This window comes from Cherax quadricarinatus, chromosome 43 (genome assembly GCF_038502225.1).
Source record: "Cherax quadricarinatus isolate ZL_2023a chromosome 43, ASM3850222v1, whole genome shotgun sequence".
Lineage (NCBI taxonomy): Eukaryota > Metazoa > Arthropoda > Malacostraca > Decapoda > Parastacidae > Cherax > Cherax quadricarinatus.
The window spans coordinates 25,303,273-25,331,018 of record NC_091334.1 but is presented as its reverse complement, the minus strand read 5'-3'; the positions used below and the strand labels follow the sequence as shown (position 1 = coordinate 25,331,018).

Sequence of the window (27,746 nt, the reverse complement as noted above, 5' to 3'; positions counted from 1 at the left end):
AAGAGTGTCAGTCTAAGAGTGTCAGTCTAAGAGTGTCAGTGTAAGAGTGTCAGTGTAAGAGTGTCAGTCTAAGAGTGTCAGTCTAAGAGTGTCAGTGTAAGAGTGTCAGTCTAAGAGTGTCAGTCTAAGAGTGTCAGTCTAAGAGTGTCAGTGTAAGAGTGTCAGTGTAAGAGTGTCAGTGTAAGAGTGTCAGTGTAAGAGTGTCAGTGTAAGAGTGTCAGTCTAAGAGTGTCAGTCTAAGAGTGTTAGTCTAAGAGTGTCAGTCTAAGAGTGTCAGTCTAAGAGTGTCAGTCTAAGAGTGTTAGTCTAAGAGTGTCAGTCTAAGAGTGTCAGTCTAAGAGTGTCAGTCTAAGAGTGTCAGTCTAAGAGTGTCAGTCTAAGAGTGTCAGTGTAAGAGTGTCAGTGTAAGAGTGTCAGTGTAAGAGTGTCAGTCTAAGAGTGTCAGTCTAAGAGTGTCAGTGTAAGAGTGTCAGTGTAAGAGTGTCAGTCTAAGAGTGTCAGTCTAAGAGTGTTAGTCTAAGAGTGTCAGTCTAAGAGTGTCAGTCTAAGAGTGTCAGTCTAAGAGTGTCAGTCTAAGAGTGTTAGTCTAAGAGTGTTAGTCTAAGAGTGTCAGTCTAAGAGTGTCAGTGTAAGAGTGTCAGTGTAAGAGTGTCAGTCTAAGAGTGTCAGTCTAAGAGTGTTAGTCTAAGAGTGTCAGTGTAAGAGTGTCAGTGTAAGAGTGTCAGTGTAAGAGTGTCAGTCTAAGAGTGTTAGTCTAAGAGTGTCAGTCTAAGAGTGTCAGTCTAAGAGTGTCAGTCTAAGAGTGTCAGTCTAAGAGTGTCAGTCTAAGAGTGTTAGTCTAAGAGTGTTAGTCTAAGAGTGTCAGTCTAAGAGTGTCAGTCTAAGAGTGTCATTCTAAGAGTGTCAGTCTAAGAGTGTTAGTCTAAGAGTGTCAGTCTAAGAGTGTCAGTGTAAGAGTGTCAGTGTAAGAGTGTCAGTCTAAGAGTGTCAGTGTAAGAGTGTCAGTGTAAGAGTGTCAGTGTAAGAGTGTCAGTGTAAGAGTGTCAGTGTAAGAGTGTCAGTGTAAGAGTGTCAGTGTAAGAGTGTCAGTGTAAGAGTGTCAGTGTAAGAGTGTCAGTGTAAGAGTGTCAGTGTAAGAGTGTCAGTGTAAGAGTGTCAGTGTAAGAGTGTCAGTGTAAGAGTGTCAGTGTAAGAGTGTCAGTGTAAGAGTGTCAGTCTAGAGTGTCAGTGTAAGAGTGTCAGTGTAAGAGTGTCAGTGTAAGAGTGTCAGTGTAAGAGTGTCCGTGTAAGAGTGTCAGTCTAGAGTGTCAGTGTAAGAGTGTCAGTCTAAGAGTGTCAGTCTAAGAGTGTCAGTCTAAGAGTGTCAGTCTAAGAGTGTCAGTCTAAGAGTGTCAGTGTAAGAGTGTCAGTGTAAGAGTGTCAGTGTAAGAGTGTCAGTGTAAGAGTGTCAGTGTAAGAGTGTCAGTGTAAGAGTGTCAGTGTAAGAGTGTCAGTGTAAGAGTGTCAGTCTAAGAGTGTCAGTCTAAGATTGTCAGTGTAAGAGTGTCAGTGTAAGAGTGTCAGTCTAAGAGTGTCAGTCTAAGAGTGTCAGTCTAAGAGTGTCAGTCTAAGAGTGTCAGTGTAAGAGTGTCAGTGTAAGAGTGTCAGTGTAAGAGTGTCAGTGTAAGAGTGTCAGTGTAAGAGTGTCAGTCTAAGAGTGTCAGTGTAAGAGTGTCAGTGTAAGAGTGTCAGTGTAAGAGTGTCAGTGTAAGAGTGTCAGTGTAAGAGTGTCAGTCTAAGAGTGTCAGTCTAAGAGTGGTAATGGGTAGGTGATCATTACTGTGGTAATCAACAAAGGTTGTCATCACAGAAACCACAGAGAGACGGCTGGTGCGTACCTCTTCCTGCCAGACAAGGAGGCAACACCGCTACCGGTGGGTCAACCAGCGGTGCTGACGGTGCTGGGTCCGCTACTCTCCACCGTCACCACCCACCTCAAGAACATCATCCACACCGTCACTGTCAAGAGCTCACCTGGTGGGTGTTACGGTGCTGCCACGCTGTGCACCATACTCATGATGACACTGTTGCAATCTTCACATAATGCTGTTTTGCAATATTTTACACTCCCTGTTTTACAATGACTATTTTACACTCCCTGTTTTACATTCCGTTTTCTGGTCTTTGTGTTGTGTGAGACCAGGCGTAGATGGCATGGGTGTGGAGATCAACAACTTGGTGAACATTAAGTTGGAGAGGAACTATGAGTTTGCCATGCGTCTTAATACTGACATCAAGAACGGTGATGTCTTCTACACTGACCTTAATGGCTTTCAGGTTAGTATTGGTAGTAGTAGTAGTAGTAGTACTAGTAGTAATAGTAGCAGCAGTAGCAGTAGTTGTGTCATGTCAGTGCATCACAAGCCAACATTGTTCCATCTTCCAAGAAATCAGTCTCTCCCTCAGCTGTCATACCTTGATTGTAAATAGCCATAAGGGATCAGCCAATAAATTCTTGTAGAATTGGGCCTACTGATCCATGTTAGGCAGGCCTGTTAAATTCATCACTTCACTTGAAATGTTGTTGTAATTGTTGCAACACACACTAGATTGACAATTAAGATGTGATTTTTTATAACATTTTCGGTATGCAAACATGGCACAGTTGCCGTGTATTTTGGATCATCAGTCCACGAAATTGATCTCTGATGGTGCAATTTAAGGGGGGAAAATAGCTAGAAGTGTGTACAGGAAGGCTAGTAACTGCTAATAACACTACAACTGCACATTGCATACAATAGACCGTTGATTAACATGGAATAGTTACGTTACTGAAAACTCACTGTTAGATAAGATCCTGTAAAACAAACTGAAGAACTTGTGGGGAAAAATAATGTTATGTTCCTGGAACCCCCAAAAAATGGCAAACAAACTTTTCATTTTACATCTCCAAAAAGTAAAAAATAAAAATAAAAATGGTGATGTAATTGTTGGTAGATAAGACACATAGGCAACATTTAGGCAACTTTATTCCGAAACGTTTCGCCTACACAGTAGGCTTCTTCAGTCAAGTACAGAAAGTAGGCAGGAGCAGTAGAGATGAGAAGACGATGTAATCAGTCCATCACCCTTGAAGTCGTAGATTTGAGGTTGTCAGTCCCTCAGCCTGGAGAAGTTCTGTTCCAAAGTTTGGAACTAACTAAGATCAAGCAACAGTGTTGAGACTTAAATATTGTGGGAAGGAGAGGTGCAGAGTAGTAGTAGTGAGAATGTAGCCACTGAGAGGTCATGTCCCTCTCAGATCAAATGATTCTCACTTGAAAAGGTTGACCAAGGTGTTTTCTCTTCTGTACCAAGATGCCATTGTGTTGCAGTGTCTGACAGAGTGATTATCAAATGGTATACAATACCGACAGGTTGGTAGATAAGACACACAGACTGATTACATCATCTTCTCATCTCTACTGCTCTTGCCTACTTTCTGTACTCGACTGAAGAAGCCTACTGTGTAGGCGAAACGTTTCGGAATAAAGTTGCCTAAATGTTGCCTATGTGTCTTATCTACCAACCTGTCGGTATTGTATACCATTTGATGATGTAATTGTTGTTCATTGTCGTGATGTATTATGTTTAATGCATTTGTTAAGGCTACAAATGTTACAGAAATAATATTTGTTGTCTCAAATTGTGGTGCTGGTGTTTGTCAGTGATTGTGAACAGTGGCCATACTGGGCTGATGTGGATTGTTAGCTGAGGTGGATGGTTGTGGATTGTTTACTGATGTGGATGGTTGTAGAATGTTAGCTGAGGTGGATGGTTGAGGCTTTGGCACTAAAGTTGATGGTTGTATTGGAATGATGAGAAATTCTGTACAATACATTTGCAAAAATATGACAGGCTATCATCTGCTATCACTTGTATTTATCAGTAAAAAAATATATTGTATCAGCTAAGACACGATTTTTTACTAAATAAATATGTCCAGAGTATTACCCACCATTACAAACTATCCAACAAAACATGAAAATAGTGATAATATCACAAGAAAAGCTTTTAAGGCCATTAGTATGTGTTATTATTGTTATGTTTATGTCATGACAACCCTAGTGTTGTCACAACTTTGGTGTTGTAACTGCTGTGAAATTAACTACCAGAATGCTTTTGCAAATATAAACTATTTGGTACATACAGTAGACCATCATTTAACATGAGTTTATTTGGCATGTTTTGGTTATAGCACAGTTGAAGAATTGCAGCACAATTTTATACAGCACTTCCTAAGATTAATTTAACACAGTTCCGTCAGCGGGAGGGGAAAAAAATTTGAGTGTGCAGTCCCCGTCCCCCACCACCCTCCCAGTCCGGTTCATTCATGTGTTGGACGAACCTCCGTTAGGAGCTCGCTGTGTTTCCTTAGATGGGTATTTTAATTGCCATATCTTAAATCTGCCAAGCAATCATGGCACCCAGTAAGCATACAAGTGTTGCTGAAAGTGGCAAGAAAAGGTTTAAGTGTTTAAGTCTAGGAGTTATAAAGAAAATCAAGATATTAGACAAGCTTAAGACGTCTGGTGGATATAGTGAGGGCCTTAATGAAGTGTCAGTTCATACCGTTAAAAAAAGTGAGGCGAATATATGAGCTTGTGTAATGAATAACCCAAGATGTCATCACATGAAAAGAATGACACGTATATCACAACAAGTAAATAAAACTGAGAACTTGTTGCTTGAGTGGATCGAACAAAAGATAAAGAAAGGTGCACCACTTAATTTAATCATAATTAGGTAAAAGTCCTTACAGTTGTTTAAAGCAGTGTGTGATAAAGAAGGCCTGAAAAAGTGTGTGTGTTTAGCACAGGCTGGTTCCACACCTTTAAGTTGCATAATAAGTTACATAATATTAAGTTTTCTGGTGAAAGTGCTTCAGCTGATCATACAGCAGCAAGTAATTTTCCTGCTGAATTGCAGGAAATTGTTTCTGAGGGTGACTATGAGCAACATCAAGTGTTTAATGCTGACGAGACAAGTGTTTTTTGGAAGAAAATGCCAAGACGAACTTATATCAGTCAGCAAGAGAAAAGTGCACCGAGCTTCAAGACAGCAAAGGATCGCTTCACCTTGCTTCTTTGCGCTAATGCATCAGGTGATTTCAAGTGTAAGCCCATGGTTATTTACCGCTCTAAGAATCCTCGTGCTTTGAAAGGTGTAGATAAAAACACATTACCAGTAATTTGGAGGTCAAACCAGTCAGCATGGATGACAGAGGAAATATTTATTGACTGGTGTAAGCATCACTTTATTCCTGAAGTCAAGTTTTACCTGCACAGCAAGAACCTCACATTCAAGGCTCTCTTCATTCTTGATAATTTCTGTACTCATCCACAAACTTTGCTGGATGTGACCCCACATGTTAAAGTTGTATTTTTACTTCCAAATACAACATCCCTAATTCAACCACTGGATTGGGGAGTTATTCAGTCATTCAAGTGTAACTACACAAAAAAAGTTATGAAAAAACTAGTTGCATCAGTGGACTCTGATTCTAACTTGGCAGTACCAAGCTATCAGCTATGCTAGAAGTGCATGGAATGAAGTGCCCCAATCAACATTAAATGCAGGCTGGGGAAAGTTATGGCCTCCTGTAGTTAATTCTTTCACTGGTTTTTCCCTTGCTTGAGAGTCAGGTTCAGGAAATTGTTCAGCTGGCAAGGAGATTACCAGGTGATGGTTTTGAAGATATGAATGATGATGATGATGTGAATGAGCTCTTAGAAGATAATGATGATGAAGACATGAGTCCAGGGGAAATGTTGGCAGAGCTGGATACACAGATACAAGGGAGCCAGATAACAGAAGATGAAGAAGAACCTGAAGAAAAACAGTTAACATTGCAGCAGTTCCATAATATTGGTAAAGTTACAGACTTTTTCACTGAAGACGACCCTGACAAATCTAGAAGCAGTGCTTTGAAATGGGGTCTAGACCAGCTGATGATGCCTTACCATCAGCTGTATAATGTACTGCAGGGTAAAAGAGCCCAGAGATCCATTACAGAATTTATGCACACTCAAATACAACTATCAAAGTTAGTACCAGAACCTCTACCATCCACTTCTGCTGACAACCAACAACCATCCACCTCAGCCCAGTAGGGCCACACCATCCATATCCACTCTCTTCACAATCATCCACACACACCAGTACCCACAATTTAAGGTAAGAAATATTATTTCTATTGCATTTGTAGTCTTAAGCAGTAATATATCATGACAATGAACTACAATTACATATGCACTTTTATTTTTGTAGGATCTGTTGGTCAATATAAAAGTTGTTTGGCTTTTTGGGGGCTCCCAGGAATGTAACCCTATTTTTCCCATAAGTTCTTCAGTTCATCTAACAAAGTTTGACCTCGCACAGCATTTTCAGGAACAAAACTACTGTGTTAAATGATGGTTTACTGTATGTATTAATAAATTTATTACAGTAAAGGAATATAATAAAATAATAATTTCCTTTGTGGTTTTCAACAATGTAAATATCAGTAAAAGGATGGATGGATGGGATGCTCACAGACTGGTAGCCCTTAACACCACAGTATACAAGTGTACCAACTAAAATGTTGCACAAATACATATGAAGTAGGTATTGTATATAAATTATATCCAGATTCTTTTCATTATTTAACCTTTATTATGCAAAGGAAGGTAAACAGAAGGTATATAAACATTGGGAAGGTCTCTCATGGACACGTACAGTTTGTGTCAACTCTCCCAGTTTGTATATAAACATTGTCTCCAGCAAGCTCACATTTGAGCAGAGTAAGTTTATTTAGGCACAGGTACACATAAGTACAATTATCATACATAGTATAACTCACCTAGGATAACCCAAAAAAGTCAATGATTTATTGATATAAAAACCATAGCAAGTATTGACTGGTGCAGGAATCAACTAATTTAATCACAAACACAGATCTGAGAAACATATGGGACACTTATGTATGGACCAATGAGAGGTGGGACGGGGGAGGCAGGGCACGAAGCTAGGTCTCTCCCACAAAGACAATGGACTGACACAGTCAGGCTGCCCATGAGTCCACTAGATGAAGGGAAAGATCCTGCAGTCCAGTTCGCTGTGCTCCAATTTTTTACCCTAGAAGTGACACCGTGTTAGTCAAATTTTACAGTGTGTTAGTCGAAGATGTCACAATTTTGCAATAGTGTAGTGGAGAAAATGGTAAAAGATCGCATGTTAATTGACAGTCTGTTGTATTAAAGTGTGGAAAATACAGTAAGTAAATGAAAAGAGAAGGAATAATCTTGTGGCACTGCCATAATAAATATTTGAAGTTGTGAGCCACCACAGTATACATTAGGGCCCCCTTATACAGTGGGTTAGGGCCCCACTTATACAGTGGGTTAGGGCCCCACTTATACAGTGGGTTAGGGCCCCACTTATACAGTGGGTTAGGGTCCAGGCTACCGATGTAAAGCTGGGCCCTACTATACACTCTTTATTTATAACCACAAGTCTCAGGAAAACTAACACATGTGATTAAATTACTTGATTCCTGCACAGTGTTGTACGTGTCCATGAGAGACTCTCCCAGTACTTGCCTAATTGTACTCACCTAACTGTGGTTGCAGGGGTCGATTCACAACTCCTGGCCCCACTTCTTTGCTGGTAGCTACTACGTCCACTCTCTTCCTGCTTCATGAGCTTTATCATACCTCTTCTTAAAGCTATGCATGGATCCTGCCTCCAATACATCACTCTCCAGACTATTCCACTTTCTGACAACTCTATGACTGAAGAAATGCTTCCTAATACCCCTGTGACTCATCTGAGTCTTCAACTTCCAATTGTGACCTCTTGTTGTTATTTCACATCTCTGGAACATCCATTCTCTGTCCTCTTTGTCAGTTCCTCTCAATATTTAATATGTTATCATGTTCTCCCTGTCTCTCCTGTCCTCCAGTGTTGTCAGATCAATTTTCCTTAACCTCTCCTCGTAGGACATACCCCTTAGCTCCGGGACTAGTCTCATTGCAAACCTTTGCACTTTCTCTAATTTCTTGATGTGCTTGACCAGGTGTGGGTTCCAGACTGGTGCTGCATACTCGAGTATGGGCCTGACATACACAGTGTACAGAGCCTTGAGTGTTTACAGTAGGGACCCACTTATACGGCAGGTTAGGTTCCAGGCTACTGCCGGAACACCATTTTTTTCACTTATAAATGCATATAAATGCCTGATAACAAGTTTACACAAACATATATTAAGTTAGCAGTAGAACTAGGTATTAAAAATAATAAGTAAAATACACACAAAGTACACTCATTACTTACCTTAAAATATTTGTAGTCTTAATGTAGGGTGAGAGGTGAGTATTTATTGTAAAAAGAGAGAACAACAAGAACAAAGAATGGAAGAAGTACAAAAGAAGTTCACAGTAAAGGGGTTAGCTGGTGTGTTTGTCTGTGTGTTAACATTCTCTGTGTCTCTCGTGGCAGCTTGAGAAAAGATTAAACTCACCGAACAAGGTATGTTGATGGTAATAATAATAATAAATACTAATTGCTTTGGAATGCTTTAAATGTCATACATATTTCGTATAGGTTTGGTAGCTAACATTTAAAGCACTCCAAAGCATTTATCATTAATTGTTATTGTTAATTATTATTATTATCAACATACCTTGTTCACTGAGTTTAATCATTTCTTAAGCTGCCACGAGAGAGACAGAGAATGTTAACACACAGATGAACACACCTGCTAACCCCTTTACTGTGAACCTCTTACGTAATTCTTCCATGTTCCTCATGTTTTTCCTCTTCCAAGTGCTGCTGCACTTCTGACTCTATCTTGTACTACGGGGTGCACAATAAAGTACAAATTTGTACAAATATGTAGTCTTGTAGACTGTGAAAGCTAGTGTACTGAGTGGCTGTAGGAAGGAGATTGAGATGCTTGATGCTGAGACGCTGCGCTGCCTGTTTCCATGACCCAGGTTCTCGTAGGGCATACAATACCAACTCGTGGGAGAGCCTGTCGTAACTCTGAGTTTTTAGTAAATGAGTATGTCGGTAAGTGAGGAGAGGCTGTATTTGTAGAAAGTCAGGTGTGGGAGGTATGGTAGCCTTCCTGGCCACCTCACCTACTATGACATTTAAAGTGCCTTAGAGCGATAAAATGCATATACAGTACACTCCTTACTTAAAATATTTGTAGTCTTAATGTAGGGTGAGAGGTGAGCAAATGAAATAAAAGCAAATAAACGAGAGAGAGAGAGAGAGAGAGAGAGAATGAGTCAGTGAGACAGGACAGAGCTGCAAAGTATGTAAACAGATGAATGTGTCTGGGTATGGTTCATACACATTCCTTTCCATGTCTGTGAAGCTTATATCATAATGCAAACACCTTTCATTTTGTACAAGTTGTCTCCATGTTGGTAAAGTAGAATAAATAAAGAGCAACACTTCCATTCTCATGTAGCACATCAATTTTAGAAGGAATGGCACTCTGAGTGAAGGCATACAAAAGGAATTATTTTCTACAGTTACCCCCAGTAATACTACTGTGTATGCATTTCCGTTGGTGTTGAACACTCCGACAAGACAACTGGAAAAACATTTCATATTTATGTTAATTTATTCTAGTGTTGGTGTGTTTATATGTTACGTAGCGTGTTTATTATATAATTTTGAAAAAAATATCGTAGATGGATCAATCAAAATGTTTATACAGTGGAACCCTGGTTATAGGCCTTCGCGGAAATCCGCCGATGGCCTATAACCGTATAACTGGTTATAGGTTGTCGGCAAAATTTTGCTCCAATTATCGGCCATGCTCTCAGAAATAGGCTGTATGAGATGCGTCACCACTGACTGCCGATGCTCTTCCTTACGCCTATCACACTTAGTCTGTATGTCTCTCTCGTTGGATTAGGAATATTTCGCAGCTTCATCCATTGTTTCTGATGATTTTTGTTAATTGCAACTGTGAAATAAGTCAAAGAAAGTTCAAAGTGCCAGCCTTTGATGAAGAAGGTGAGAAACACGATAGAATTCAAGAAAGAACTTGTAATAAACAATATAAACAACATAGAAATACAATGGAAATAAGTCACTCTGATTTTTTGGGGGTTATCTCAGGTTCTCTACACATATGCTGCTTTGTATGATAATTATGTAACTATGTAACTGCTATGTATGATGATCTATGTAACTGTATGTGGGCACACCTAAATGAACTTACTTATAGAAACATGATATATACTCTAGAATGAATAAAATGTTTCATTATATGACGAGTGTTTACGGCCAGTAGTGACATAATATGATTACCACACTGAACATGTCTTCCCATTTTCGCCCTGAGGTCATGGGATAAGAGAAAATGGAGTGTTTGTGAGGCTAACTGCACTAGATCACCTGATATTTGCAGGTGTTAGTTGTGGCAGGTGTTAGTGGTTGTGGTGGAGGCAGGTGTTAGTTGTGGCAGGTGATAGTGGTTGTGGTGGAGGCAGGTGTTGGTTGTGGTGGAGGCAGGTGTTAGTTGTGGCAGGTGATAGTGGTTGTGGTGGAGGTGGGTGTTAGTTGTGGCACGTGATAGTGGGTGTGGTGGAGGCAGGTGTTAGTTGTGGCACGTGATAGTGGTTGTAGTGGTGGCAGGTGTTAGTTGTGGCAGGTGATAGTGGTTGTGGTGGAGGCAGGTGTTGGTTATGGCAGGTGATAGTGGTTTTGGTGGAAGAAGGTGTTAGTTGTGGGACTGCCTCTCATATGTTTGTACATGTATTGTACAGGGTCAGATAGCTTGTTATATATTTTTATAGGTATTGTACAAGGTCAGATAGCCTGTCATATGTTTGGACAGGTATTGTACAAGGTCAGATAGCCTGTCATATGTTTGTATAGGTATTGTACAGGGTCAGATAGCCTGTCATATGTTGGGACAGGGATTGTACAAGGTCAGATAGCCTGTCATATGTTTGGACAGGTATTGTGCAAGGTCAGATAGCCTGTCATATGTTTGGACAGGTATTGTACAAGGTCAGATAGCCTGTCATATGTTTGGACAGGTATTGTACAAGGTCAGATAGCCTGTCATATGTTTGGACAGGTATTGTTCAAGGTCAGATAGCCTGTCATATGTTTGGACAGGTATTGTACAAGGTCAACCCTCCCCACAGATCAACAAGCAATAACAAGTACAGTGAATATGTTGTTCTGGAACCTACAGCAGCTGATGATGCTTTACCATCACCTGTATAAAATACTGCAGTGTAAAACACACCAAAGACATTTACACAATATCTCACTACTCCAGTACAACCATTAACTTTGGTGCCAAAGCTACAACCATCTACCTCAGGCTAGTAGGGTCACATTATCCCTTTCCACTCTGTTCAGAATCACAATACGTTAAACATAACATAACATCACAACAACAACCAGCTACAGTTACATTATTAATTTATTTATTTTTTACATTTTGGAGACCTACAAAAAGTTATTTGCCATTTTTTGGGTCCAAGGAACGTAACCCTAATTTTCCCATATGTTCTTCACTTTGTTTAGATGATTTTTTTTTGTCTTAAATCCTGTTTTCAAGAATGTAAGTGCCATCTTAATCAACGGTCCACTGTATATATTTTACGTGGAGTATCAGGTGTCATAAAGTGTCATAACATGTGTCATGTTGACAGGTGAACAAGAGGACAAGGTATGACAAGCTGCCCATCCAGGCCAACTACTACCCCATTCCATCATTGGCATACATCCAAGATGACGACACCAGACTGTCACTACTCAGTGCTCAACCACTCGGTGGATCCTCCCTCGCCAGTGGTCAGCTGGAGGTACCACTATTATTATTATATTACCTTGCTCACACTCCATTAGCTCATCAAATCCCAAAATCCATTCGTCTCCACTCACTCCTAACACACTCACACATGCTTGCTGTATGTCCAAGCCCCTTGCACACAAAACCTCCTTTACTCCCCTCCCTCCATCGTTTCCTAGGACAACTCCTACTCCTCCTCCCCTCCATTACAGATTTATACACCCTCCAAACCACCTCAACAACCCCTCCTCAGCCCTCGAATAATAATATTAACCCCTTCAGGGTCCAAGGCCCAAATCTGAAGTGGTGCCCCAGTGTCCAAGAATTTAAAAAAAAAAAAATTTATTTTTCTTATGAAATGGTAGAGAATCTTTTTGTGAAGGTAATAAAACAAAAAGTACGAAATTTGATGGAAAATTGACGAAATTATGCTCTCGCGAATTTTGATGTGTCAGCGATATTTACGAATCGGCGATTTTGCCGACTTTGACTCCCATTTTAGGCCAATTACATTATTCCAGTCGACCAAATTCTTAGCTATTTCACTAGTATTACTTCTATTCTATCGATTGAGCACAAGAAATCGCCAAGTCAACTGTTCCAACTACAAAATAAAGTGATCGGAAATTGTTAATTTGGCCAATTTAACACAAAGTTCAAAATATTCCAATTTCAAAATAGTGTCCAGAATAAACAATGTAGGTATTCCTGGAACTAAACTAACATTTCCTCTGTTCATTAGTTACGTTTTGAGGCTTTACAAATAAATCCCATTTTGATTTTTTATTCACATAATGAATTTTTATTCACACCAAAAAATAGAAGATTTACTGTTATGCAATATTGTAATAATTGTATAAATATCATCACCACATTTGTGAATGCATATTAGACCCACCAGCTGATGTGTATTAGACGTGTGAGGTCGTTTGTTTACTCTTGAATATCGGCAAAAAATTAACATTTCTGCTACTTTGAGCTCAGTTTCAAGCCATTTCCAGTGCTAAAACCAATCAAAATCATCTCTATTTCTGTAATATGTCTTCCATTCTATCAAATGAGACCAAGAAATCGCAAATACAACTATAAAAAACATACGAAAAAACACTGCAAAGTCGCTGTTTTAATCGAAAAATCATGATTTCAGTTTTTTTTCTCTCATTATACACAGTGTGCTGCAGGATCTGTTTTATGTGGTGCACACATACCACATAGATGTATTCTCTCATATCTAGGCCCAAATGTACCACTCACAGCTTATCAGAGTGAGCTGAGCTCATGACATAGGTCTACGGTTTGGACCCTGAACGTAAAGCCGTAGATCTACGGGATGGACCCTGAAAGGGTTAATAACTCCATACATCCTAATTTCCACACTACAAATCCTCTGCATAATATTCACACCACACATTGCCCTTAGACACAACATCGCCACTGCCTCCAGCCTCCTTACTGCAACATTCACAACCTATGCTTCACACCCATGTAAGAGTGTTGATGCCACTATACTCATACATTCCCTTCTTCACCTCCATGGATAATGTTCTTCATCTAAACAGATACCTCAGTGCACTACCTACCTTTTTTTCTTCATCAATCCTATAGTTTACCTCAGCCTTCATAAACCCATCCTCTGACAACTTTACTACCAAATATCAACATATTCACTTCTTCCATACTCCCTCCCTCCACTCTGATACCTTGATACCCTCATCACCTTACTCTTATCTATTGCTTCCTTATCCACCCTATCATAAGATTTTCTAAATCCATAAGAGCAATGAAAACTTCCCTACCTTCATCTAAATATTGTTCTCTTACATGCTTCATTGTAAACACCCTTACCTACACATCCCTAACCCAGTCTAAAGCTTCCTTGTTCATCTGTGATCCTGCTCTCCATCTTACCTCTAATTCCTTCAATAATAAATCTACCATACACTTTACCAGGTATAAGATAAGGTAAGATAAAATACTTTATTCCATTATGATACAATGTTTGTAGAGAAGTGAACGACAGATGTGCGTACAATAACACTCTTAATATGTAGAGTATTTCCCACAAACTTGAAACATTAATAAGGCATTAACTAATGGTTTATATAAACATTCTCTTAGGTGGTTGTAAATATAAATTGTTTATATATATATTCTCTTAGGTGGTTGTAAATATAAATTATTTATATATATATTCTCTTAGGTGGTTGTAAATATAAATTATTTATATATATATTCTCTTAGGTGGTTGTAAATATAAATTATTTATATATATATTCTCTTAGGTGGTTGTAAATATAAATTTAGGAGTTAAAGTGAAAACAAGAGAATTGAATATCCTATTAGTACATGATATATGACTTTTATCAAGTTCATTTGTTTAAGAATTACACATTTGTTTATGATTATGAGTTGTGAGGATTAACAAAAAGGCATAATAACATAACTGGAACAATACACAAATAACCCGCACAAAGAAGACAAGAGTTGATGTTTCAGTCCAACTTGGACCATTTACAAAGTCACACTTTGCAAATGGTCACCAAGTTGGACCAAAATGTTGTTGTAAGCTCCTCTGTTCTTTGTCCGGTTTATTTGTGTGTGTAGTGAGGATTCTTGCATATTAACATAATGTGAACACAATCAGTGTTTTAATGGTTCTGAGGATTACAGATATTAACAATAATTACATATTGTTTTACATATGTTAGTGACATTGAGAATATGGATATGTATATAGTTTTCATATATTTAGCTGATGTTGGGATATGTTAGGGAGAGAACGTGTTTTGTACAGGTTGTTTTGAAGATGCTGGCTGAGACAGTGGCTCTGGAGATGCTGGCTGAGGCAGTGGCTCTGGAGATGCTGGCTGAGGCAGTGGCTCTGACAGATGCTGGCTGAGGCAGTGGCTCTGACAGATGCTGGCTGAGGCAGTGGCTCTGACAGATGCTGGCTGAGGCAGTGGCTCTGACAGATGCTGGCTGAGGCAGTGGCTCTGACAGATGCTGGCTGAGATGGTGGCTCTGGAGATGCTGGCTGAGGCAGTGGCTCTGCAGATGCTGGCTGAGGCAGTGGCTCTGGAGATGCTGGCTGAGGCAGTGGCTCTGACAGATGCTGGCTGAGGCAGTGGCTCTGACAGATGCTGGCTGAGGCAGTGGCTCTGACAGATGCTGGCTGAGGCAGTGGCTCTGACAGATGCTGGCTGAGGCAGTGGCTCTGACAGATGCTGGCTGAGGCAGTGGCTCTGACAGATGCTGGCTGAGATGGTGGCTCTGGAGATGCTGGCTGAGGCAGTGGCTCTGCAGATGCTGGCTGAGGCAGTGGCTCTGGAGATGCTGGCTGAGGCAGTGGCTCTGCAGATGCTGTCTGAGGCAGTGACTCTGGAGATGCTGGATGAGACAGTGGCTCTGCAGATGCTGGATGAGACAGTGGCTCTGGAGATGCTGGCTGAGACATTGGCTCTGCAGATGCTGGCTGAGACAGTGGCACTGGAGATGCTGGCTGAGACAGTGGCACTGGAGATGCTGGCTGAGACAGTGGCTCTGAAGATGCTGGCTGAGACAGTGGCTCTGAAGATGCTGGCTGAGACAGTGGCTCTGAAGATGCTGGGTGAGACAGTGGCTCTGAAGATGCTGGCTGAGGCAGTGGCTCTGAAGATGCTGGCTGAGACAGTGGCTCTGAAGATGCTGGCTGAGACAGTGGCTCTGAAGATGCTGGCTGAGACAGTGGCTCTGAAGATGTTGGCTGAGGCAGTGGCTCTGAAGATGCTGGCTGAGACAGTGGCTCTGAAGATGCTGGCTGAGACAGTGGCTCAGAAGATGCTGGCTGAGGCAGTGGCTCTGAAGATGCTGGCTGAGACAGTGGCTCAGAAGATGCTGGCTGAGGCAGTGGCTCTGAAGATGCTGGCTAAGACAGTGACTCTGAAGATGCTGGCTGAGACAGTGGCTTTGCAGATGCTGGCTGAGACAGTGGCTCTGCAGATTTACAGCAGAGTTCCTTTTTATGTACGTTGAATTTTTACAAGTGTTAAGCTGGACACAGGGTATGTTGTAGAGATTTTTGTGCCTAGTATTATGTCTGTGGGTCCTGTTGCAACTATCAAAAAAGTGTTTCAGATTGGGATTAATATTAGATTTTATTGTTCTGTAAATGTAGGATGCACTGTAGTAAGAGTGAATGTTTTGTATAGTGAGTAGGTGCAGGTCTTTGATGAGTTGGAGGGGGGGGTGAGTAGGTGCAGGTCTTTGATGAGTTGGAGGGGGGGGGTGAGTAGGTGCAGGTCTTTGATGAGTTGGAGGGGGGGGTGAGTAGGTGCAGGTCTTTGATGAGTTGGAGGGGGGTGAGTAGGTGCAGGTCTTTGATGAGTTGGAGGGGGGGGAGGGAGGGGGGGTGTCTAGCTGTGGACTGTGTGATCATTAGTACTGCAGCTTTTTGTTGAGTTATTATTGACTTTAGGTAATTTGCTGTTGTGGATCGTCAGGTACAAATATCATAGGTGAGGTAGTGATAGATTAGTGAATAGTATAATGTAAGTAGTGCTGTTTGTAGTACATAATAATGTATTTTGGAGAGGATGACAACTGCTTTGGACACTTTTTTGTTATGTGTTGGATGTGGATCTTGAAAGTTTCTGTCAACTTGCAGACCCAGAAATTTTCCCTCATTATGTTTAGCAATCATAATGCTTCTATATTATGCTTCTCCCAAGCATAATATAGAAGGTTTTGTCTGTGTTAAGTGTGAGTTTATTGGTAGTCATCCAGGTTGATATTTTTAAGAGTTCTTAATTAACAATGTTGTTGAGTGATGCTGGATTTGGGTGGGAGACGACAAAAGTTGTGTCGTCAGAATACTGAATAGTAGGTCTAAGTTGTTGCGATATATTTGGAAGGTTGTTGATTTATAAAAGGAAAAGTAGGGGGGCAAGGACACTTCCCTGTGGAATGTCAGTGTCCAAAGGTCTTGATGAAGAGGCTATATCTTTAATATAGATGTACTGCTTTTTGTTAGTAAGGTAAGACTATATATATGCAAGTGCATGGCCTCTGATACTGTGATGATCAAGTTTGTGGAGTAGGATGTTCTGGTCTACTCTATCAAAAGCTTTCATTAGGTCAGTAGAGAGTCCTAGTGGATATACATTATTTTCGAGTGCTATATAAAGTAGGTCTTGCATTTTTATAATTGATGATGGCAGGGGTTGAGAATGCTTTGTGTTTTTATAAAGGATAGTAGAGGCAAGTTTGATATTGGTTTGTAGTTGTTTACATCTGTTGGGTCTCCACCTCTGTGTATTGGTGTAACTCTTGCTATCTTGAGTTATGTCAGGAAAGTGCTGGTTTCTAGTGATTTATTAAATAGTAATATAATGGTGGGTGAGAGGACATGAGCCGCTTGTTTGAACAATATTGGTGGGATGTCGGCTAGATTTCCTGCTTCGTGTTATAGTGAATTAGTAATCATGATGACTTGAGTGGGCTGAGTTGAGCAAGATAGAGAGATATTGGGAAGTTTCCATTTAAGTAATCACTTGCTCGGGTATTGGTGCCTGGAATATTACTGGCGAGATTTGATCCTATGGCTGAGAAGAAGTTAACTGTTTCAGCCGGCTGGAGTTGTGGTTTGTTTGGTTTAGTTAGGACAATATCTCTATAGTTTTGTTCAGCTTATGGTACCCAGGATCTGAGTGTCTTCCAGGTCTTGTTTTATACCTGATCTTGTTTCAGTGAATCTGTTAGAATAGTACAGTTTGGCCTTTATTAGTTTGGTGAGGACTGACGTGTAGTGTTTACTAAGTTCTTTAGTTATGAAGTCCCATCTATATTGTTTTTCATATTAATGTTTCTTATCAATGAATCTTAGAATGCTGTTAGTGAGCCACAGGTAACCTAGTCATTTATTAGTGATCTGTTAAGTTTTTATGGGACAATGTTTGTTGTACAGTCTATGTATTTTGTTTAGAAATATGTCTGTCCATTTGTTGATACCATTGTCATTGTAATATTGTGAAGGTCAGTCAACTGAGCTTAGTTCTGCAGCAAAGTTGCTTCTTAATGCCTCATCATGGAGTTGACAAGAGATCTTACTATATTCCATTGATTGCTTAGAAATGTTTGTTAGGAGGAAAGTTGGCTGGTGGTCAGTAGTATTGTCTGTGATTATTCCAGATTTAACCCTTTGACTGTCGCAGCTGTATATATAGTACATCTTACGAGGTACCGTGTTTGATGTATATATACTCGTAAATTCTAGCGGCTTCAAATCAAGCATGAGAAAGCTGGTAGGCCCACATGTGAGAGAATGGGTCTGTGTGGTCAGTGTGCACCATATAAGAAAAATCCTGGAGCACGCAGTGCATAATGAGAAAAAAAAAACTCCGACCGTTTTTATTTAATTAAAATGCCGACTTTGTGGTCTATTTTCATATAGTATTTATGGTTGTATTCTCGTTTTCTTGGTCTCATTTGATAGAATGGAAAACATATTATAGAAATAGATGTGATTTTGATTGATTTTACTATAAAAAGAACCTGGAAATGGAGCTCAAAGTAAGGGAAATGTTTGATTTTTGCCAATGTTCAAAAGTAAACAAATGATGTCATTGTCCAATAAATGTCCAACTAGCCATTCTAATATGCAGTCATGAATGAGTTGATGTTATTTATACAATTATTACAGTATTGCAGTAGTCTGCATAATAGTAAGTCTTCTAATTTTTGTTTGAATAAAAGTTCAAAATAGAAAGCAAGAGTAATATCAGAGGGGCCTGGAGACATGACTGATGAACAAAGAAAATGTTATTTTGGAGCCAGAAATGTCTGCATTGTTCATTCTGGACCTTATTTTGAAATTGTCATATTTTTTAGTTTTCGTGAAATTGGCCAAATTGCAAATTTCTGACCACATTATTAGGTAGTTGAAATCGGTAAATGGGCAGTTTCTTGTACTCAATCGATAGAAAAAATGGAGTTCTAAAGAAATAGCTATGAGTTTGGGCGACTGGAACAAGGGAATTAGCCGAAAATAGGGCTCAAAGTGGGCGAAATCGCCCATTTGTAAACAGCGCCGAGGTCGCTAACTTTGCGAGAGCGTAATTACGTCAGTTTTCCATCAAATTTCGTTTTTTTTGTGTCATTACAATCGGGAAAAGATTCTCTATCATTTCATAAGAAAAAATTATTTTTTTTTTTTTTAAATTTTGCGACGCCAGGAGACACCTCAGGATTGGGGGTTGCGACAATCAAGGGGTTAAGGGGAGCTACTATATTTGTCCATATATGGCCAGTTATTCTCCATGGGGAAGTGAAACAGAATTCTTCCTCTGTAAGCCATACGTGTTGTAAGGGGCGACTAAAATGCCGGGAGCAAGGGGCTAGTAACCCTTTCTCCTGTATAAATCACTAAATTTAAAAAGAGAAACTTTCATTTTTCTTTTTTGGGCCACCCTTCCTTGGTGGGATATGGCCAGTTTGTTGAAAGAAAGAAAGATGGTCAGTTATGGTTGCACTCGTCTCAGCCTGGTTGGTTTTGTTATAGCTGGTACGAGTAATGTGTTGTTCATATTGTTGATGAGATCAGTTATTGGCTGGTTGTCTGCTAGACCAAGGTTAATGTAGTGTGTTGTTCATATTGTTGATGAGATCAGTTGCTGGCTGGTTGTCTGCTAGACCAAGGTTAATGTAGTGTGTTGTTCATATTGTTGATGAGATCAGTTGCTGGCTGGTTGTCTGCTAGACCAAGGTTAATGTAGTGTGTTGTTCATATTGTTGATGAGATCAGTTGCTGGCTGGTTGTCTGCTAGACCAAGGTTAATGTAGTGTGTTGTTCATATTGTTGATGAGATCAGTTGCTGGCTGGTTGTCTGCTAGACCAAGGTTAATGTTGAAGTTTACAGCTAGTAGTAGGTGGTGCTTGTTCATTTGATTGTTTGTTATTAGCATTTTTAGGTTGTCACTAAAATTTGGGATATTAGTATGAGGCATCCTGTATATAGCACCAACTGTAATGGGAGTCTTAAGGTTATAAGAACATAAGAATGTAGGAACACTGCAGAAGGCCTACTGGCCCATAAGAGGCAGGTCCTTATCAAAACGACATCTACCTAAAGCTACTCAAGAAATAACTCCCGTACCCCTTGACACCAATCAAACCCAGCCCCTCCTACTCATATATTTGTCCAGTCTCTTCTTAAAGCTACCCAAGGTCCTAGCCTCTATCACCCCACTGGGAAGACTGTTCCACGCATCTACAACTCTGTTAGAAAACCAGTACTTACCTATGTCCTTTCTAAATCTAAATTTATCCAACTTAAATCCATTATTCCTGGTTCTTACCTGGTTCGACACCCTCAGTACTTTATTAATGTCTCCCTTGTTTATGCCCGTCATCCACTTATACACTTCACTGATATCTCCCCTTATTCTACGCCTCTCCAGAGAGTGGAGATTTAAGGCTTTAAGTCTATCTTCATACGGGAGGTTCCTTACACAGTAAATCATTTTAGTCATTCTTCTCTGTATGTTCTCTAATGAGTCTATGTCCATCCTGTAGTAAGGGGACCAAAACTGAGCAGCATAATCTAAATGAGGCCTCACTAGTGATGTATAGAGCTGTAAAATAACTTTTGGACTTCTGTTACTTATACTTCTTGAGATAAATCCAAGTAATCTGTTGGCCTTGTTGTGCACACTAAGGCACTGCTGTCTTGGCTTTAGATTTCTGCTTACCATGACTCCCAAGTCTTTTTCACATTCTGTATGACCAAGCTCTACTTCACCTAGATTATAGCTTCGAGGGTTATTTTCATTACCAAGGGCAAGTACCTTACACTTATCCACATTAAACTTCATCTGCCATTTTTCAGACCAAGACATTAATTTGTTCAAATCGTCCTGGAGTTCATTGATATCCTCCTCAGAGTGAATTATACGGCCTATCTTTGTATCATCAGCAAACTTACTCATGTCACTAGTAATACCTTCATCAAGGTCATTAATGTAAATTATGAACAGGAGAGGGCCTAAAACTGATCCTTGTGGAACGCCACTAGTGACTAATCCCCATTCAGATTTCACTCCATTAATGGTAACTCTCTGCTTTCTATTGGTAAGCCATGCCTCAATCCATGCTAGAACTTTACCTCCTATACCATGAGCTGCCACTTTTCTTAAGAGTCTCTTGTGAGGTACTCTGTCGAAGGCTTTACTAAAATCCAAATAAACAATATCATATTCCTTATCACTGTCAACTGCCTCAAATGTTCTATTGAAGAACGTCAGTAAGTTTGTCAGGCAGGAACGACCTCTCGTGAATCCATGCTGAGATTCATTTATCAAGTTATGCTCTTCAAGGTGACTTCTGATAATGTCAGCTATAATTGATTCTAATAACTTGCCCACTATAGATGTCAGGCTTATTGGACGGTAATTTGAAGGAGTGGACTTATCCCCTGATTTGAATATAGGAACCACATTAGCCATCTTCCACAACTCTGGCACAACACTGGTAAGGATGGACGCATTGAATACACTCGTTAGTGGCTGACTAAGCTCCATCTTGCATTCCTTAAGTACCCTTGAAAACAACTCATCGGGTCCCGGGGACTTATTTTGTTTCAGTTTGTCTATCTGTTTAATAACCATGTCCCTCGTGACAGTAATATTAGTTAACTTAAATTCATCAGGAACTAAATAATTGTTAATTACTGGTATCTCATTTAGATCTTCCTGTGTAAAAACTGACAAAAAATAGTCATTAAATAAGGAACACATTTCCAGTTCATTATCCATCAGCTGTCCATTCCCAGATTTCAGAGGTCCTACTTTTTCCTTCACCTTCGTCCTATACACTTGAAAGAACCCCTTTGGATTAGTCTTTGATTCATTAGCAACTCTAATTTCATAGTCACGTTTAGCCTTTCTAATCGCCTTTTTTACTTCTCTTTTAAGCTGAACATATTGATCAGTAAGGTTAACCTCTCCTCTTCTAATGCGCCTATAAATTCCCTTTTTCTCCCCTAATAGATGCTTTAGCCTCCTGTTAACCCATTTGGGATCGTTATTATTAGACCTAATTTCTCTCTGGGGAATGTATATACTCTGGGCACGGTGTACATTATTAACCCTTTGAGGGTCGACAGGCCCTCTCCGAAACTCGTTCTCAGGGTCAGCCAAATTTAAAAAAAAAAAAATTATTTTCTCTTATGAAAAGATAGAGAATCTTTTCCCGATCATCAAGACACCAAAAGTTTGAAATTTGATAGAAAACTTACGGAATTATGCTCTCGCAAAGTTAGCGGTCTCGGCGATGTTTACGCATTGGCGATTTTGCCCACTTTGAGCCCCATTTTCGGCCAATTTCACTGTACTAGTCGACAAAAAACATGAATATTTCGCTAGAACTCCATTTTTTCTATCGAATGGGTGCAAGAAACCACTCATTTATGAAATTCAACTATCCAGTACAGTGGTCAGAATTTAGCAATTTTGCCAATTTCACACAAATTTCAAAAGATGCCAATTTCCGAATAGGGTCCAGAATAAACAAGAAAGACATTCCTGGCACTAAAATGACATTTCCTCTAGTCATTAGTCACGTCTCAAGGCCCCTCTTATATTCTTTTGCTTTCCACTTTGAATTTTTATTTTCACAAAAAATATAAGATTTACTGTTATGCAGACTACTGCATTAGTGTAAAAAATGGTATAAATATTATTGGTGCACTTGTGAAAGAATATTAGACTCACCAGTTGACGTGTATTGCACGCTTGGCACGATTTGTTTACTTTTGAAGTTTGGTAAAAATCGAACATTTCTGCTACTTTGAGCTCAATTTCAAGGCACCTTTCTTTGTAAAACCAGTCAAAATCATCTCAATTTCTGTAATATGTCTTCCATTCTATAAAATGAGACCAAGAAAACTAGAATACAACAATAAATACCATACGAAAATACACTGCAAAGTCGCTGATTTATTAAAAAAAAATGGTCAAAGTTTTTTTTTTCTCATTATGCACTGTGTGCTGCAGGATTTTTTTTAGACTGTGCACACTGACCAAATAGACCCATTCTTTCATATGAAGGCCTACCAGCTTTCTCCCACTAGATTTGAGGCCGCTAGAATTTATGAGTACTAGTACGTCAAAAACCCCTACGCGTAAGACGTACTAGTACGACGAAAACCCTCAAAGGGTTAAGAAAACAATCATATTCATATTCATAAGTATGATTATCGTCAATAAAATCATTAGCTAGATAACCCCAATTAAGATTAGACAGATGTTCCCTAAGTCCATTATAATCGGCAGAACGAAAATCAGGGATTTTTACTGTATTATCATTATTCTTGCATTCCCAATTAATGCTAAAAGTGATGGATTTGTGATCACTTGCGCCAAGCTCTTCAGTGATCTCCAGATTATTCACGAGTGTTTCCTTATTTGACAAGACTAGGTCTAGCAAATTATTACCCCTGGTAGGCTCAGTTACACTCAGAGAAGTTGGCAAATATATATTCACCATATTCATCACTGAAGCATGTGGTGTTACAACATAATAGTTCATTAGAATATTAATAGATGGCAATACCTCCCCTCATTTGTTCTGGTCTGCAGTTGTGGATTACTGTGTATCCTGGTAGTGTGTGGATGTCTGTTGTGTCTTGCTTAAGCCAGGTTTCAGTAAGAATAATACAGGAAAAGGAATTGAGGAGTACCAGGAAGTTATCATGTTTACTTAGGGCTCTAATATTGTAATTAACAATTTTTATCTTCGTGTTATTACTTAGGACAGTACTGGCTTGTGTTGCTGTGTGGGAAAGACAGACTTACTCTCAGTAAATTGTTGACTGGCATGTGAGAGAATGGGTCAGTGTGGTCACTGTGCACCACATAAAAAAATCCTGCAGCACACAGTGCGTAATGAGAAAAAAAAAATCTGATTGTTTTTTGGATTAAAGCGCCGACTTTGAGGTGTATTTTCGTATAGTATTTATTGTTGTATTTGCGTTTTCATGGTCTTAGGTGATAAAATGGAAAACATATTACAGAAATAGAGATGATTTTCATTACTTTGACGATGAAAACGACCTTGAAACTGAGCTCAAAGTAGTGGAAATGTTCGATTTTTACAAATGTTCAGTAGTAAACAAATCACACCACACGTTCAATACACGTCAACTGGGGAGTCTAATATTCTTTCACTAGTGCACTGATATTATTTATACCATTTTTACAATAATGCAGTAGTCTGCATAACAGTAAATTTTGTATTTTTTTGTATGAATCAAAAATCAAAATAGAAAGCAATAATAATAGAGGGGCCTAGAGATGTGACTAATGAACAGAGGATATGTTATTTTAGTGCCAAGAATGTCTACCTTGTTTATTCTGGACTATTTTGAAATTGGCATCTTTTTTATTTTGCGTGAAATTGGCCAAATTGCCAATTTCTGACCACCATATTGGGTAGTCCAAATTAGTAAGTGGGCAGTTTCTTGTACTCAGCTGATAGATAAAATGAAGTTCTAAAGAAATAGCTATGAGTTTGGTCAACTGGAACAACGGAATTGGCTGAAAACAGGGCTCAAAGTCGGCGAAATCGCCGATACACATATGTCACTGAGACCGCTAACTTCATGGAAGCGTAATTCCGTGAGATTTCAACCAAATTTCGAACTTTTGGTGCCATTACCATCGGGAAAAGATTCTCTATCATTTCATAAGAAAAAATAATTTTTTTTTTTTTTCAAAAATTTATCGACATAGAATGACAGTTTCAGAAAGGGGCCTGCGACAGTCAAAGGGTTAATATATTTCTAAACTGTATACAGTGGTCCCTCAATAATCGTCCGGCCTGAAAGTCGTCCATTTCGGAAATAGTCCTGTTTTTTCGTCAAAATATTGGCTCGGAAATGGTCCGGTAACTCGCTAATAGTCCTTCGTCCCGGACACGTACTCACGGTCTGAGCGGCCTCGAGTCGCCTCGGCCTTTCCTTCCCAGCCAGTGTGCCATTGTTTACCAGTGAGCAACGGTCCCCTCACGTGCTCCAGCGAAATATTTCATAATATTTTATTTATTTTAGTGCTTGCAAGTTATTTAAGTGCTAAATAAGCTACCATGGCTCCAAAGAAAGCTCCTAGTGCCAAGCCTTTGGTAAAGAAGGTGAGAAATACGATTGAATTTAAGAAAAACATCATTGAACAATATGATAGTGGCATACGTGTGGGCAAACTGGCCAGGATGTATAACAAATCCCGTACAACCATATCTTCCATCATAGCCAAGAAAAAGGAAATCAAGGATGCTGTTGTTGCAAAGGGGGTAAATATGCTGACAAAAATGAGATCACCAGTACTCGAAGATGTTATTATTGGTATGGATAAATGAGAAACAATTAGCAGGAGACAGTCTTATGACGTCGCTTATTTGTGAAAAGGCTAGGCAGTTGCATGACGATTTGGTAAAGAAATTGCCTGCAACTAGTGATGATGTGAGTGAATTTAAGGCCAGCAAAGGCTGGTTTGAGAGATTTAAGAAGCGTACTGGCATACACAGTGTGGTAAGGCATGGTGAGGCTGCCAGTTCGGACCACAAGGCGGCTGAAAAATATGTGCATGAATTCCAGGAGTACATAGAGGCTGAAGGACTGAAACCTGAACAAGTGTTAAATTGTGACGAAACAGGCCTCTTTTGGAAGAAAATGCCAAAGAGGACCTTCATTACACAAGAGGAAAAGGCAATGCCAGGACACAAGCCTAAGAAAGACAGGCTGACGCTAATGTTCTGTGCTAATGCTAGTGGGGATTTCAAAGTGAAGCCATTACTAGTGTACCATTCTGAAAATTCCAGTGTTCAGGAAAAACAATGTTATGAAGAGTAAATTGTGTGTGTTTTGGAAATCTAATAGTAAGGCATGGGTCACGAGGGAAATTTTCGTCAAGTGAAGAATTACCTCCTGGAAAAGAAATTGGATCTCAAGCGCCTCCTAGTAATGGATAATGCACCTGCTCATCCTCCAAACTTGGATGACCTAATTCTGAAGGAGTTTGGGTTCATCACAGTAAAGTTCTTGCCCCCGAATACTACTCCTCTCCTCCAGCCCATGGACCAGCAGGTCATTGCAAACTTTAAAAAACTCTACACCAAAGCAATGTTTGAAAGATGCTTGAATGTGACCTCAGACACTCACTTGACCCTAAGAGAGTTTTGGAAAGAACATTTCAGTATTCTCCATTGCATAAGCCTTATAGGTAAGGCTTGGGAGGGAGTGACTACCAGGACTTTGAACTCTGTTTGGAGAAAATTGTGGCCAGATTGTGTCCACAAGAGGGATTTTGAAGGGTTTGGGGCTGACCCTGATGAGCCCATGTCAGTTGTTAAATCCATTGTGGCACCGGGGACTTCCATGGGGTTGGATGTGAGTTTGGAGGATGTGGAAGAGTTGGTGGAGGACCACAACAAAGAGCTAACCACTGAGGAGCTGCAAGAGCTTCAGCAGGAACAGCAACAGATGGCAGCTCTGAATCTTGCTGCAGAGGAGGAAGAAGAGAGATGGAGGAAGGTGCCTTCTTCAGAAATTAAGGAGATTTTTGAAATGTGGGGTAGGATGGAAAGATTTATGGAGAAACATCACCCAGAGAAGGATGTTGCAAGCCATATCGGCAACTTGTACAGTGACAGAGTCTTGGCCCATTTTAGGGAAGTTTTAAAGAGACGCCAGAAACAGAGCTCTCTGGACAGTTTTTTTGCGAGACAGGGCTCCAGTGACTCTCAAGATGGTCCTAGTGGCATTAAGAAACAGAGAAGAGAAGTAACCCCAGAAAAGCAATTGGTACCCGAGGTGTTGATGGAAGGGGATTCCCCTTCCAAACAGTAATTCATCCAATCAGTCTCCTTCTCCAGTCTTCCATACACAAAGAAGAATCGCCAATAAAGGTAAGTGTTATTCTGTTAATGTTTAATTCATCATGTGCCACTGTATTGTTTATGTACTACATCTATATTTCATGTAAAAAAATTTTTTGTTTTAACACTTCTGGGTGTCAGGAACAGATTAATTGAATTTACATTATTTCTTATGGGGAAAATTGATTCGTAAATCGTCCATTTCGATAATAGTCCCACTTCCAGGAACGGATTATGGACGATTATTGTGGGACCACTGTATTTGTTAAAAATGATAAAAGTGCTGTGTGACTCAACTCCAAGTAATTTGTTGTGTGTCAATAGCTAGACGTAAGAGTGGTTCATTTACACTGTGAAAACAAGTGAAAAATATATGAGTTACTTAGCAAGGTATTATCTTGGTGATATACTATCTTAACACCTGACTACCAGAACGACAACATAAATATTGGTCAGTACCCTGGTAGCTACTATCTTAACACCTTACCACCAGGACGACAACATAAATATTGGTCAGTACCCTGGTAGCTACCTGACCTGGCAGGTGAACACTATAACAATACACGGTGATACAATTCCTCATTCAACACTGTCTCCTGTTTTATGTCATTATCAGCATTATCTGACAGTTGTTTCACAGATCTGGACAATTCCAGATACACTACACATTAGTTCTTTCATTAGTTATAATAGGCAGCTGACTTAGAATATTGATTATTTAAATCACTATTATAAATCCATCTGGGCTTTGTAAATTGAATATGTATGGCAGTTACAATACTAGCCCAGATGAGCTTAGGTGTATGTCTATTATTATTATTGTTGCTGTTTATTGTTAAGGTTGTAAATTGTATGACAGGTGATGTTGGACCGACGACTGATGCAGGACGACAACCGAGGACTGGGCCAGGGAATACTGGACAATGTTCTTACCTCCAGTACCTTCCGTGTCTTACTGGAACCTCGCATCACTGTTAAGGTTGGTACCTACCTTATAACTCTTCTGGAGTTATC

General features: G+C 39.7%; 1 protein-coding gene across 5 annotated transcripts in view; it reads left to right on the top strand.

Annotated features, from left to right (window-relative positions):
• Positions 1–27,746, top strand: part of LOC128694208 (alpha-mannosidase 2x-like) — a 152,787-nt gene that overhangs the window by 106,191 nt on the left and 18,850 nt on the right. For all 5 annotated transcript variants that reach the window (XR_011393124.1, XM_070093753.1, XM_053784206.2 and 2 more), the window contains exons 17-20: positions 1,850–2,016; positions 2,183–2,316; positions 11,691–11,843; positions 27,592–27,711. Coding sequence is in view for 4 of the 5 variants with exons in the window: in XM_070093753.1 (XP_069949854.1) it covers positions 1,850–2,016; positions 2,183–2,316; positions 11,691–11,843; positions 27,592–27,711 (574 nt within the window). In the remaining variant the exon portion in view is untranslated. The remainder of the gene's footprint in view (positions 1–1,849; positions 2,017–2,182; positions 2,317–11,690; positions 11,844–27,591; positions 27,712–27,746) is intronic.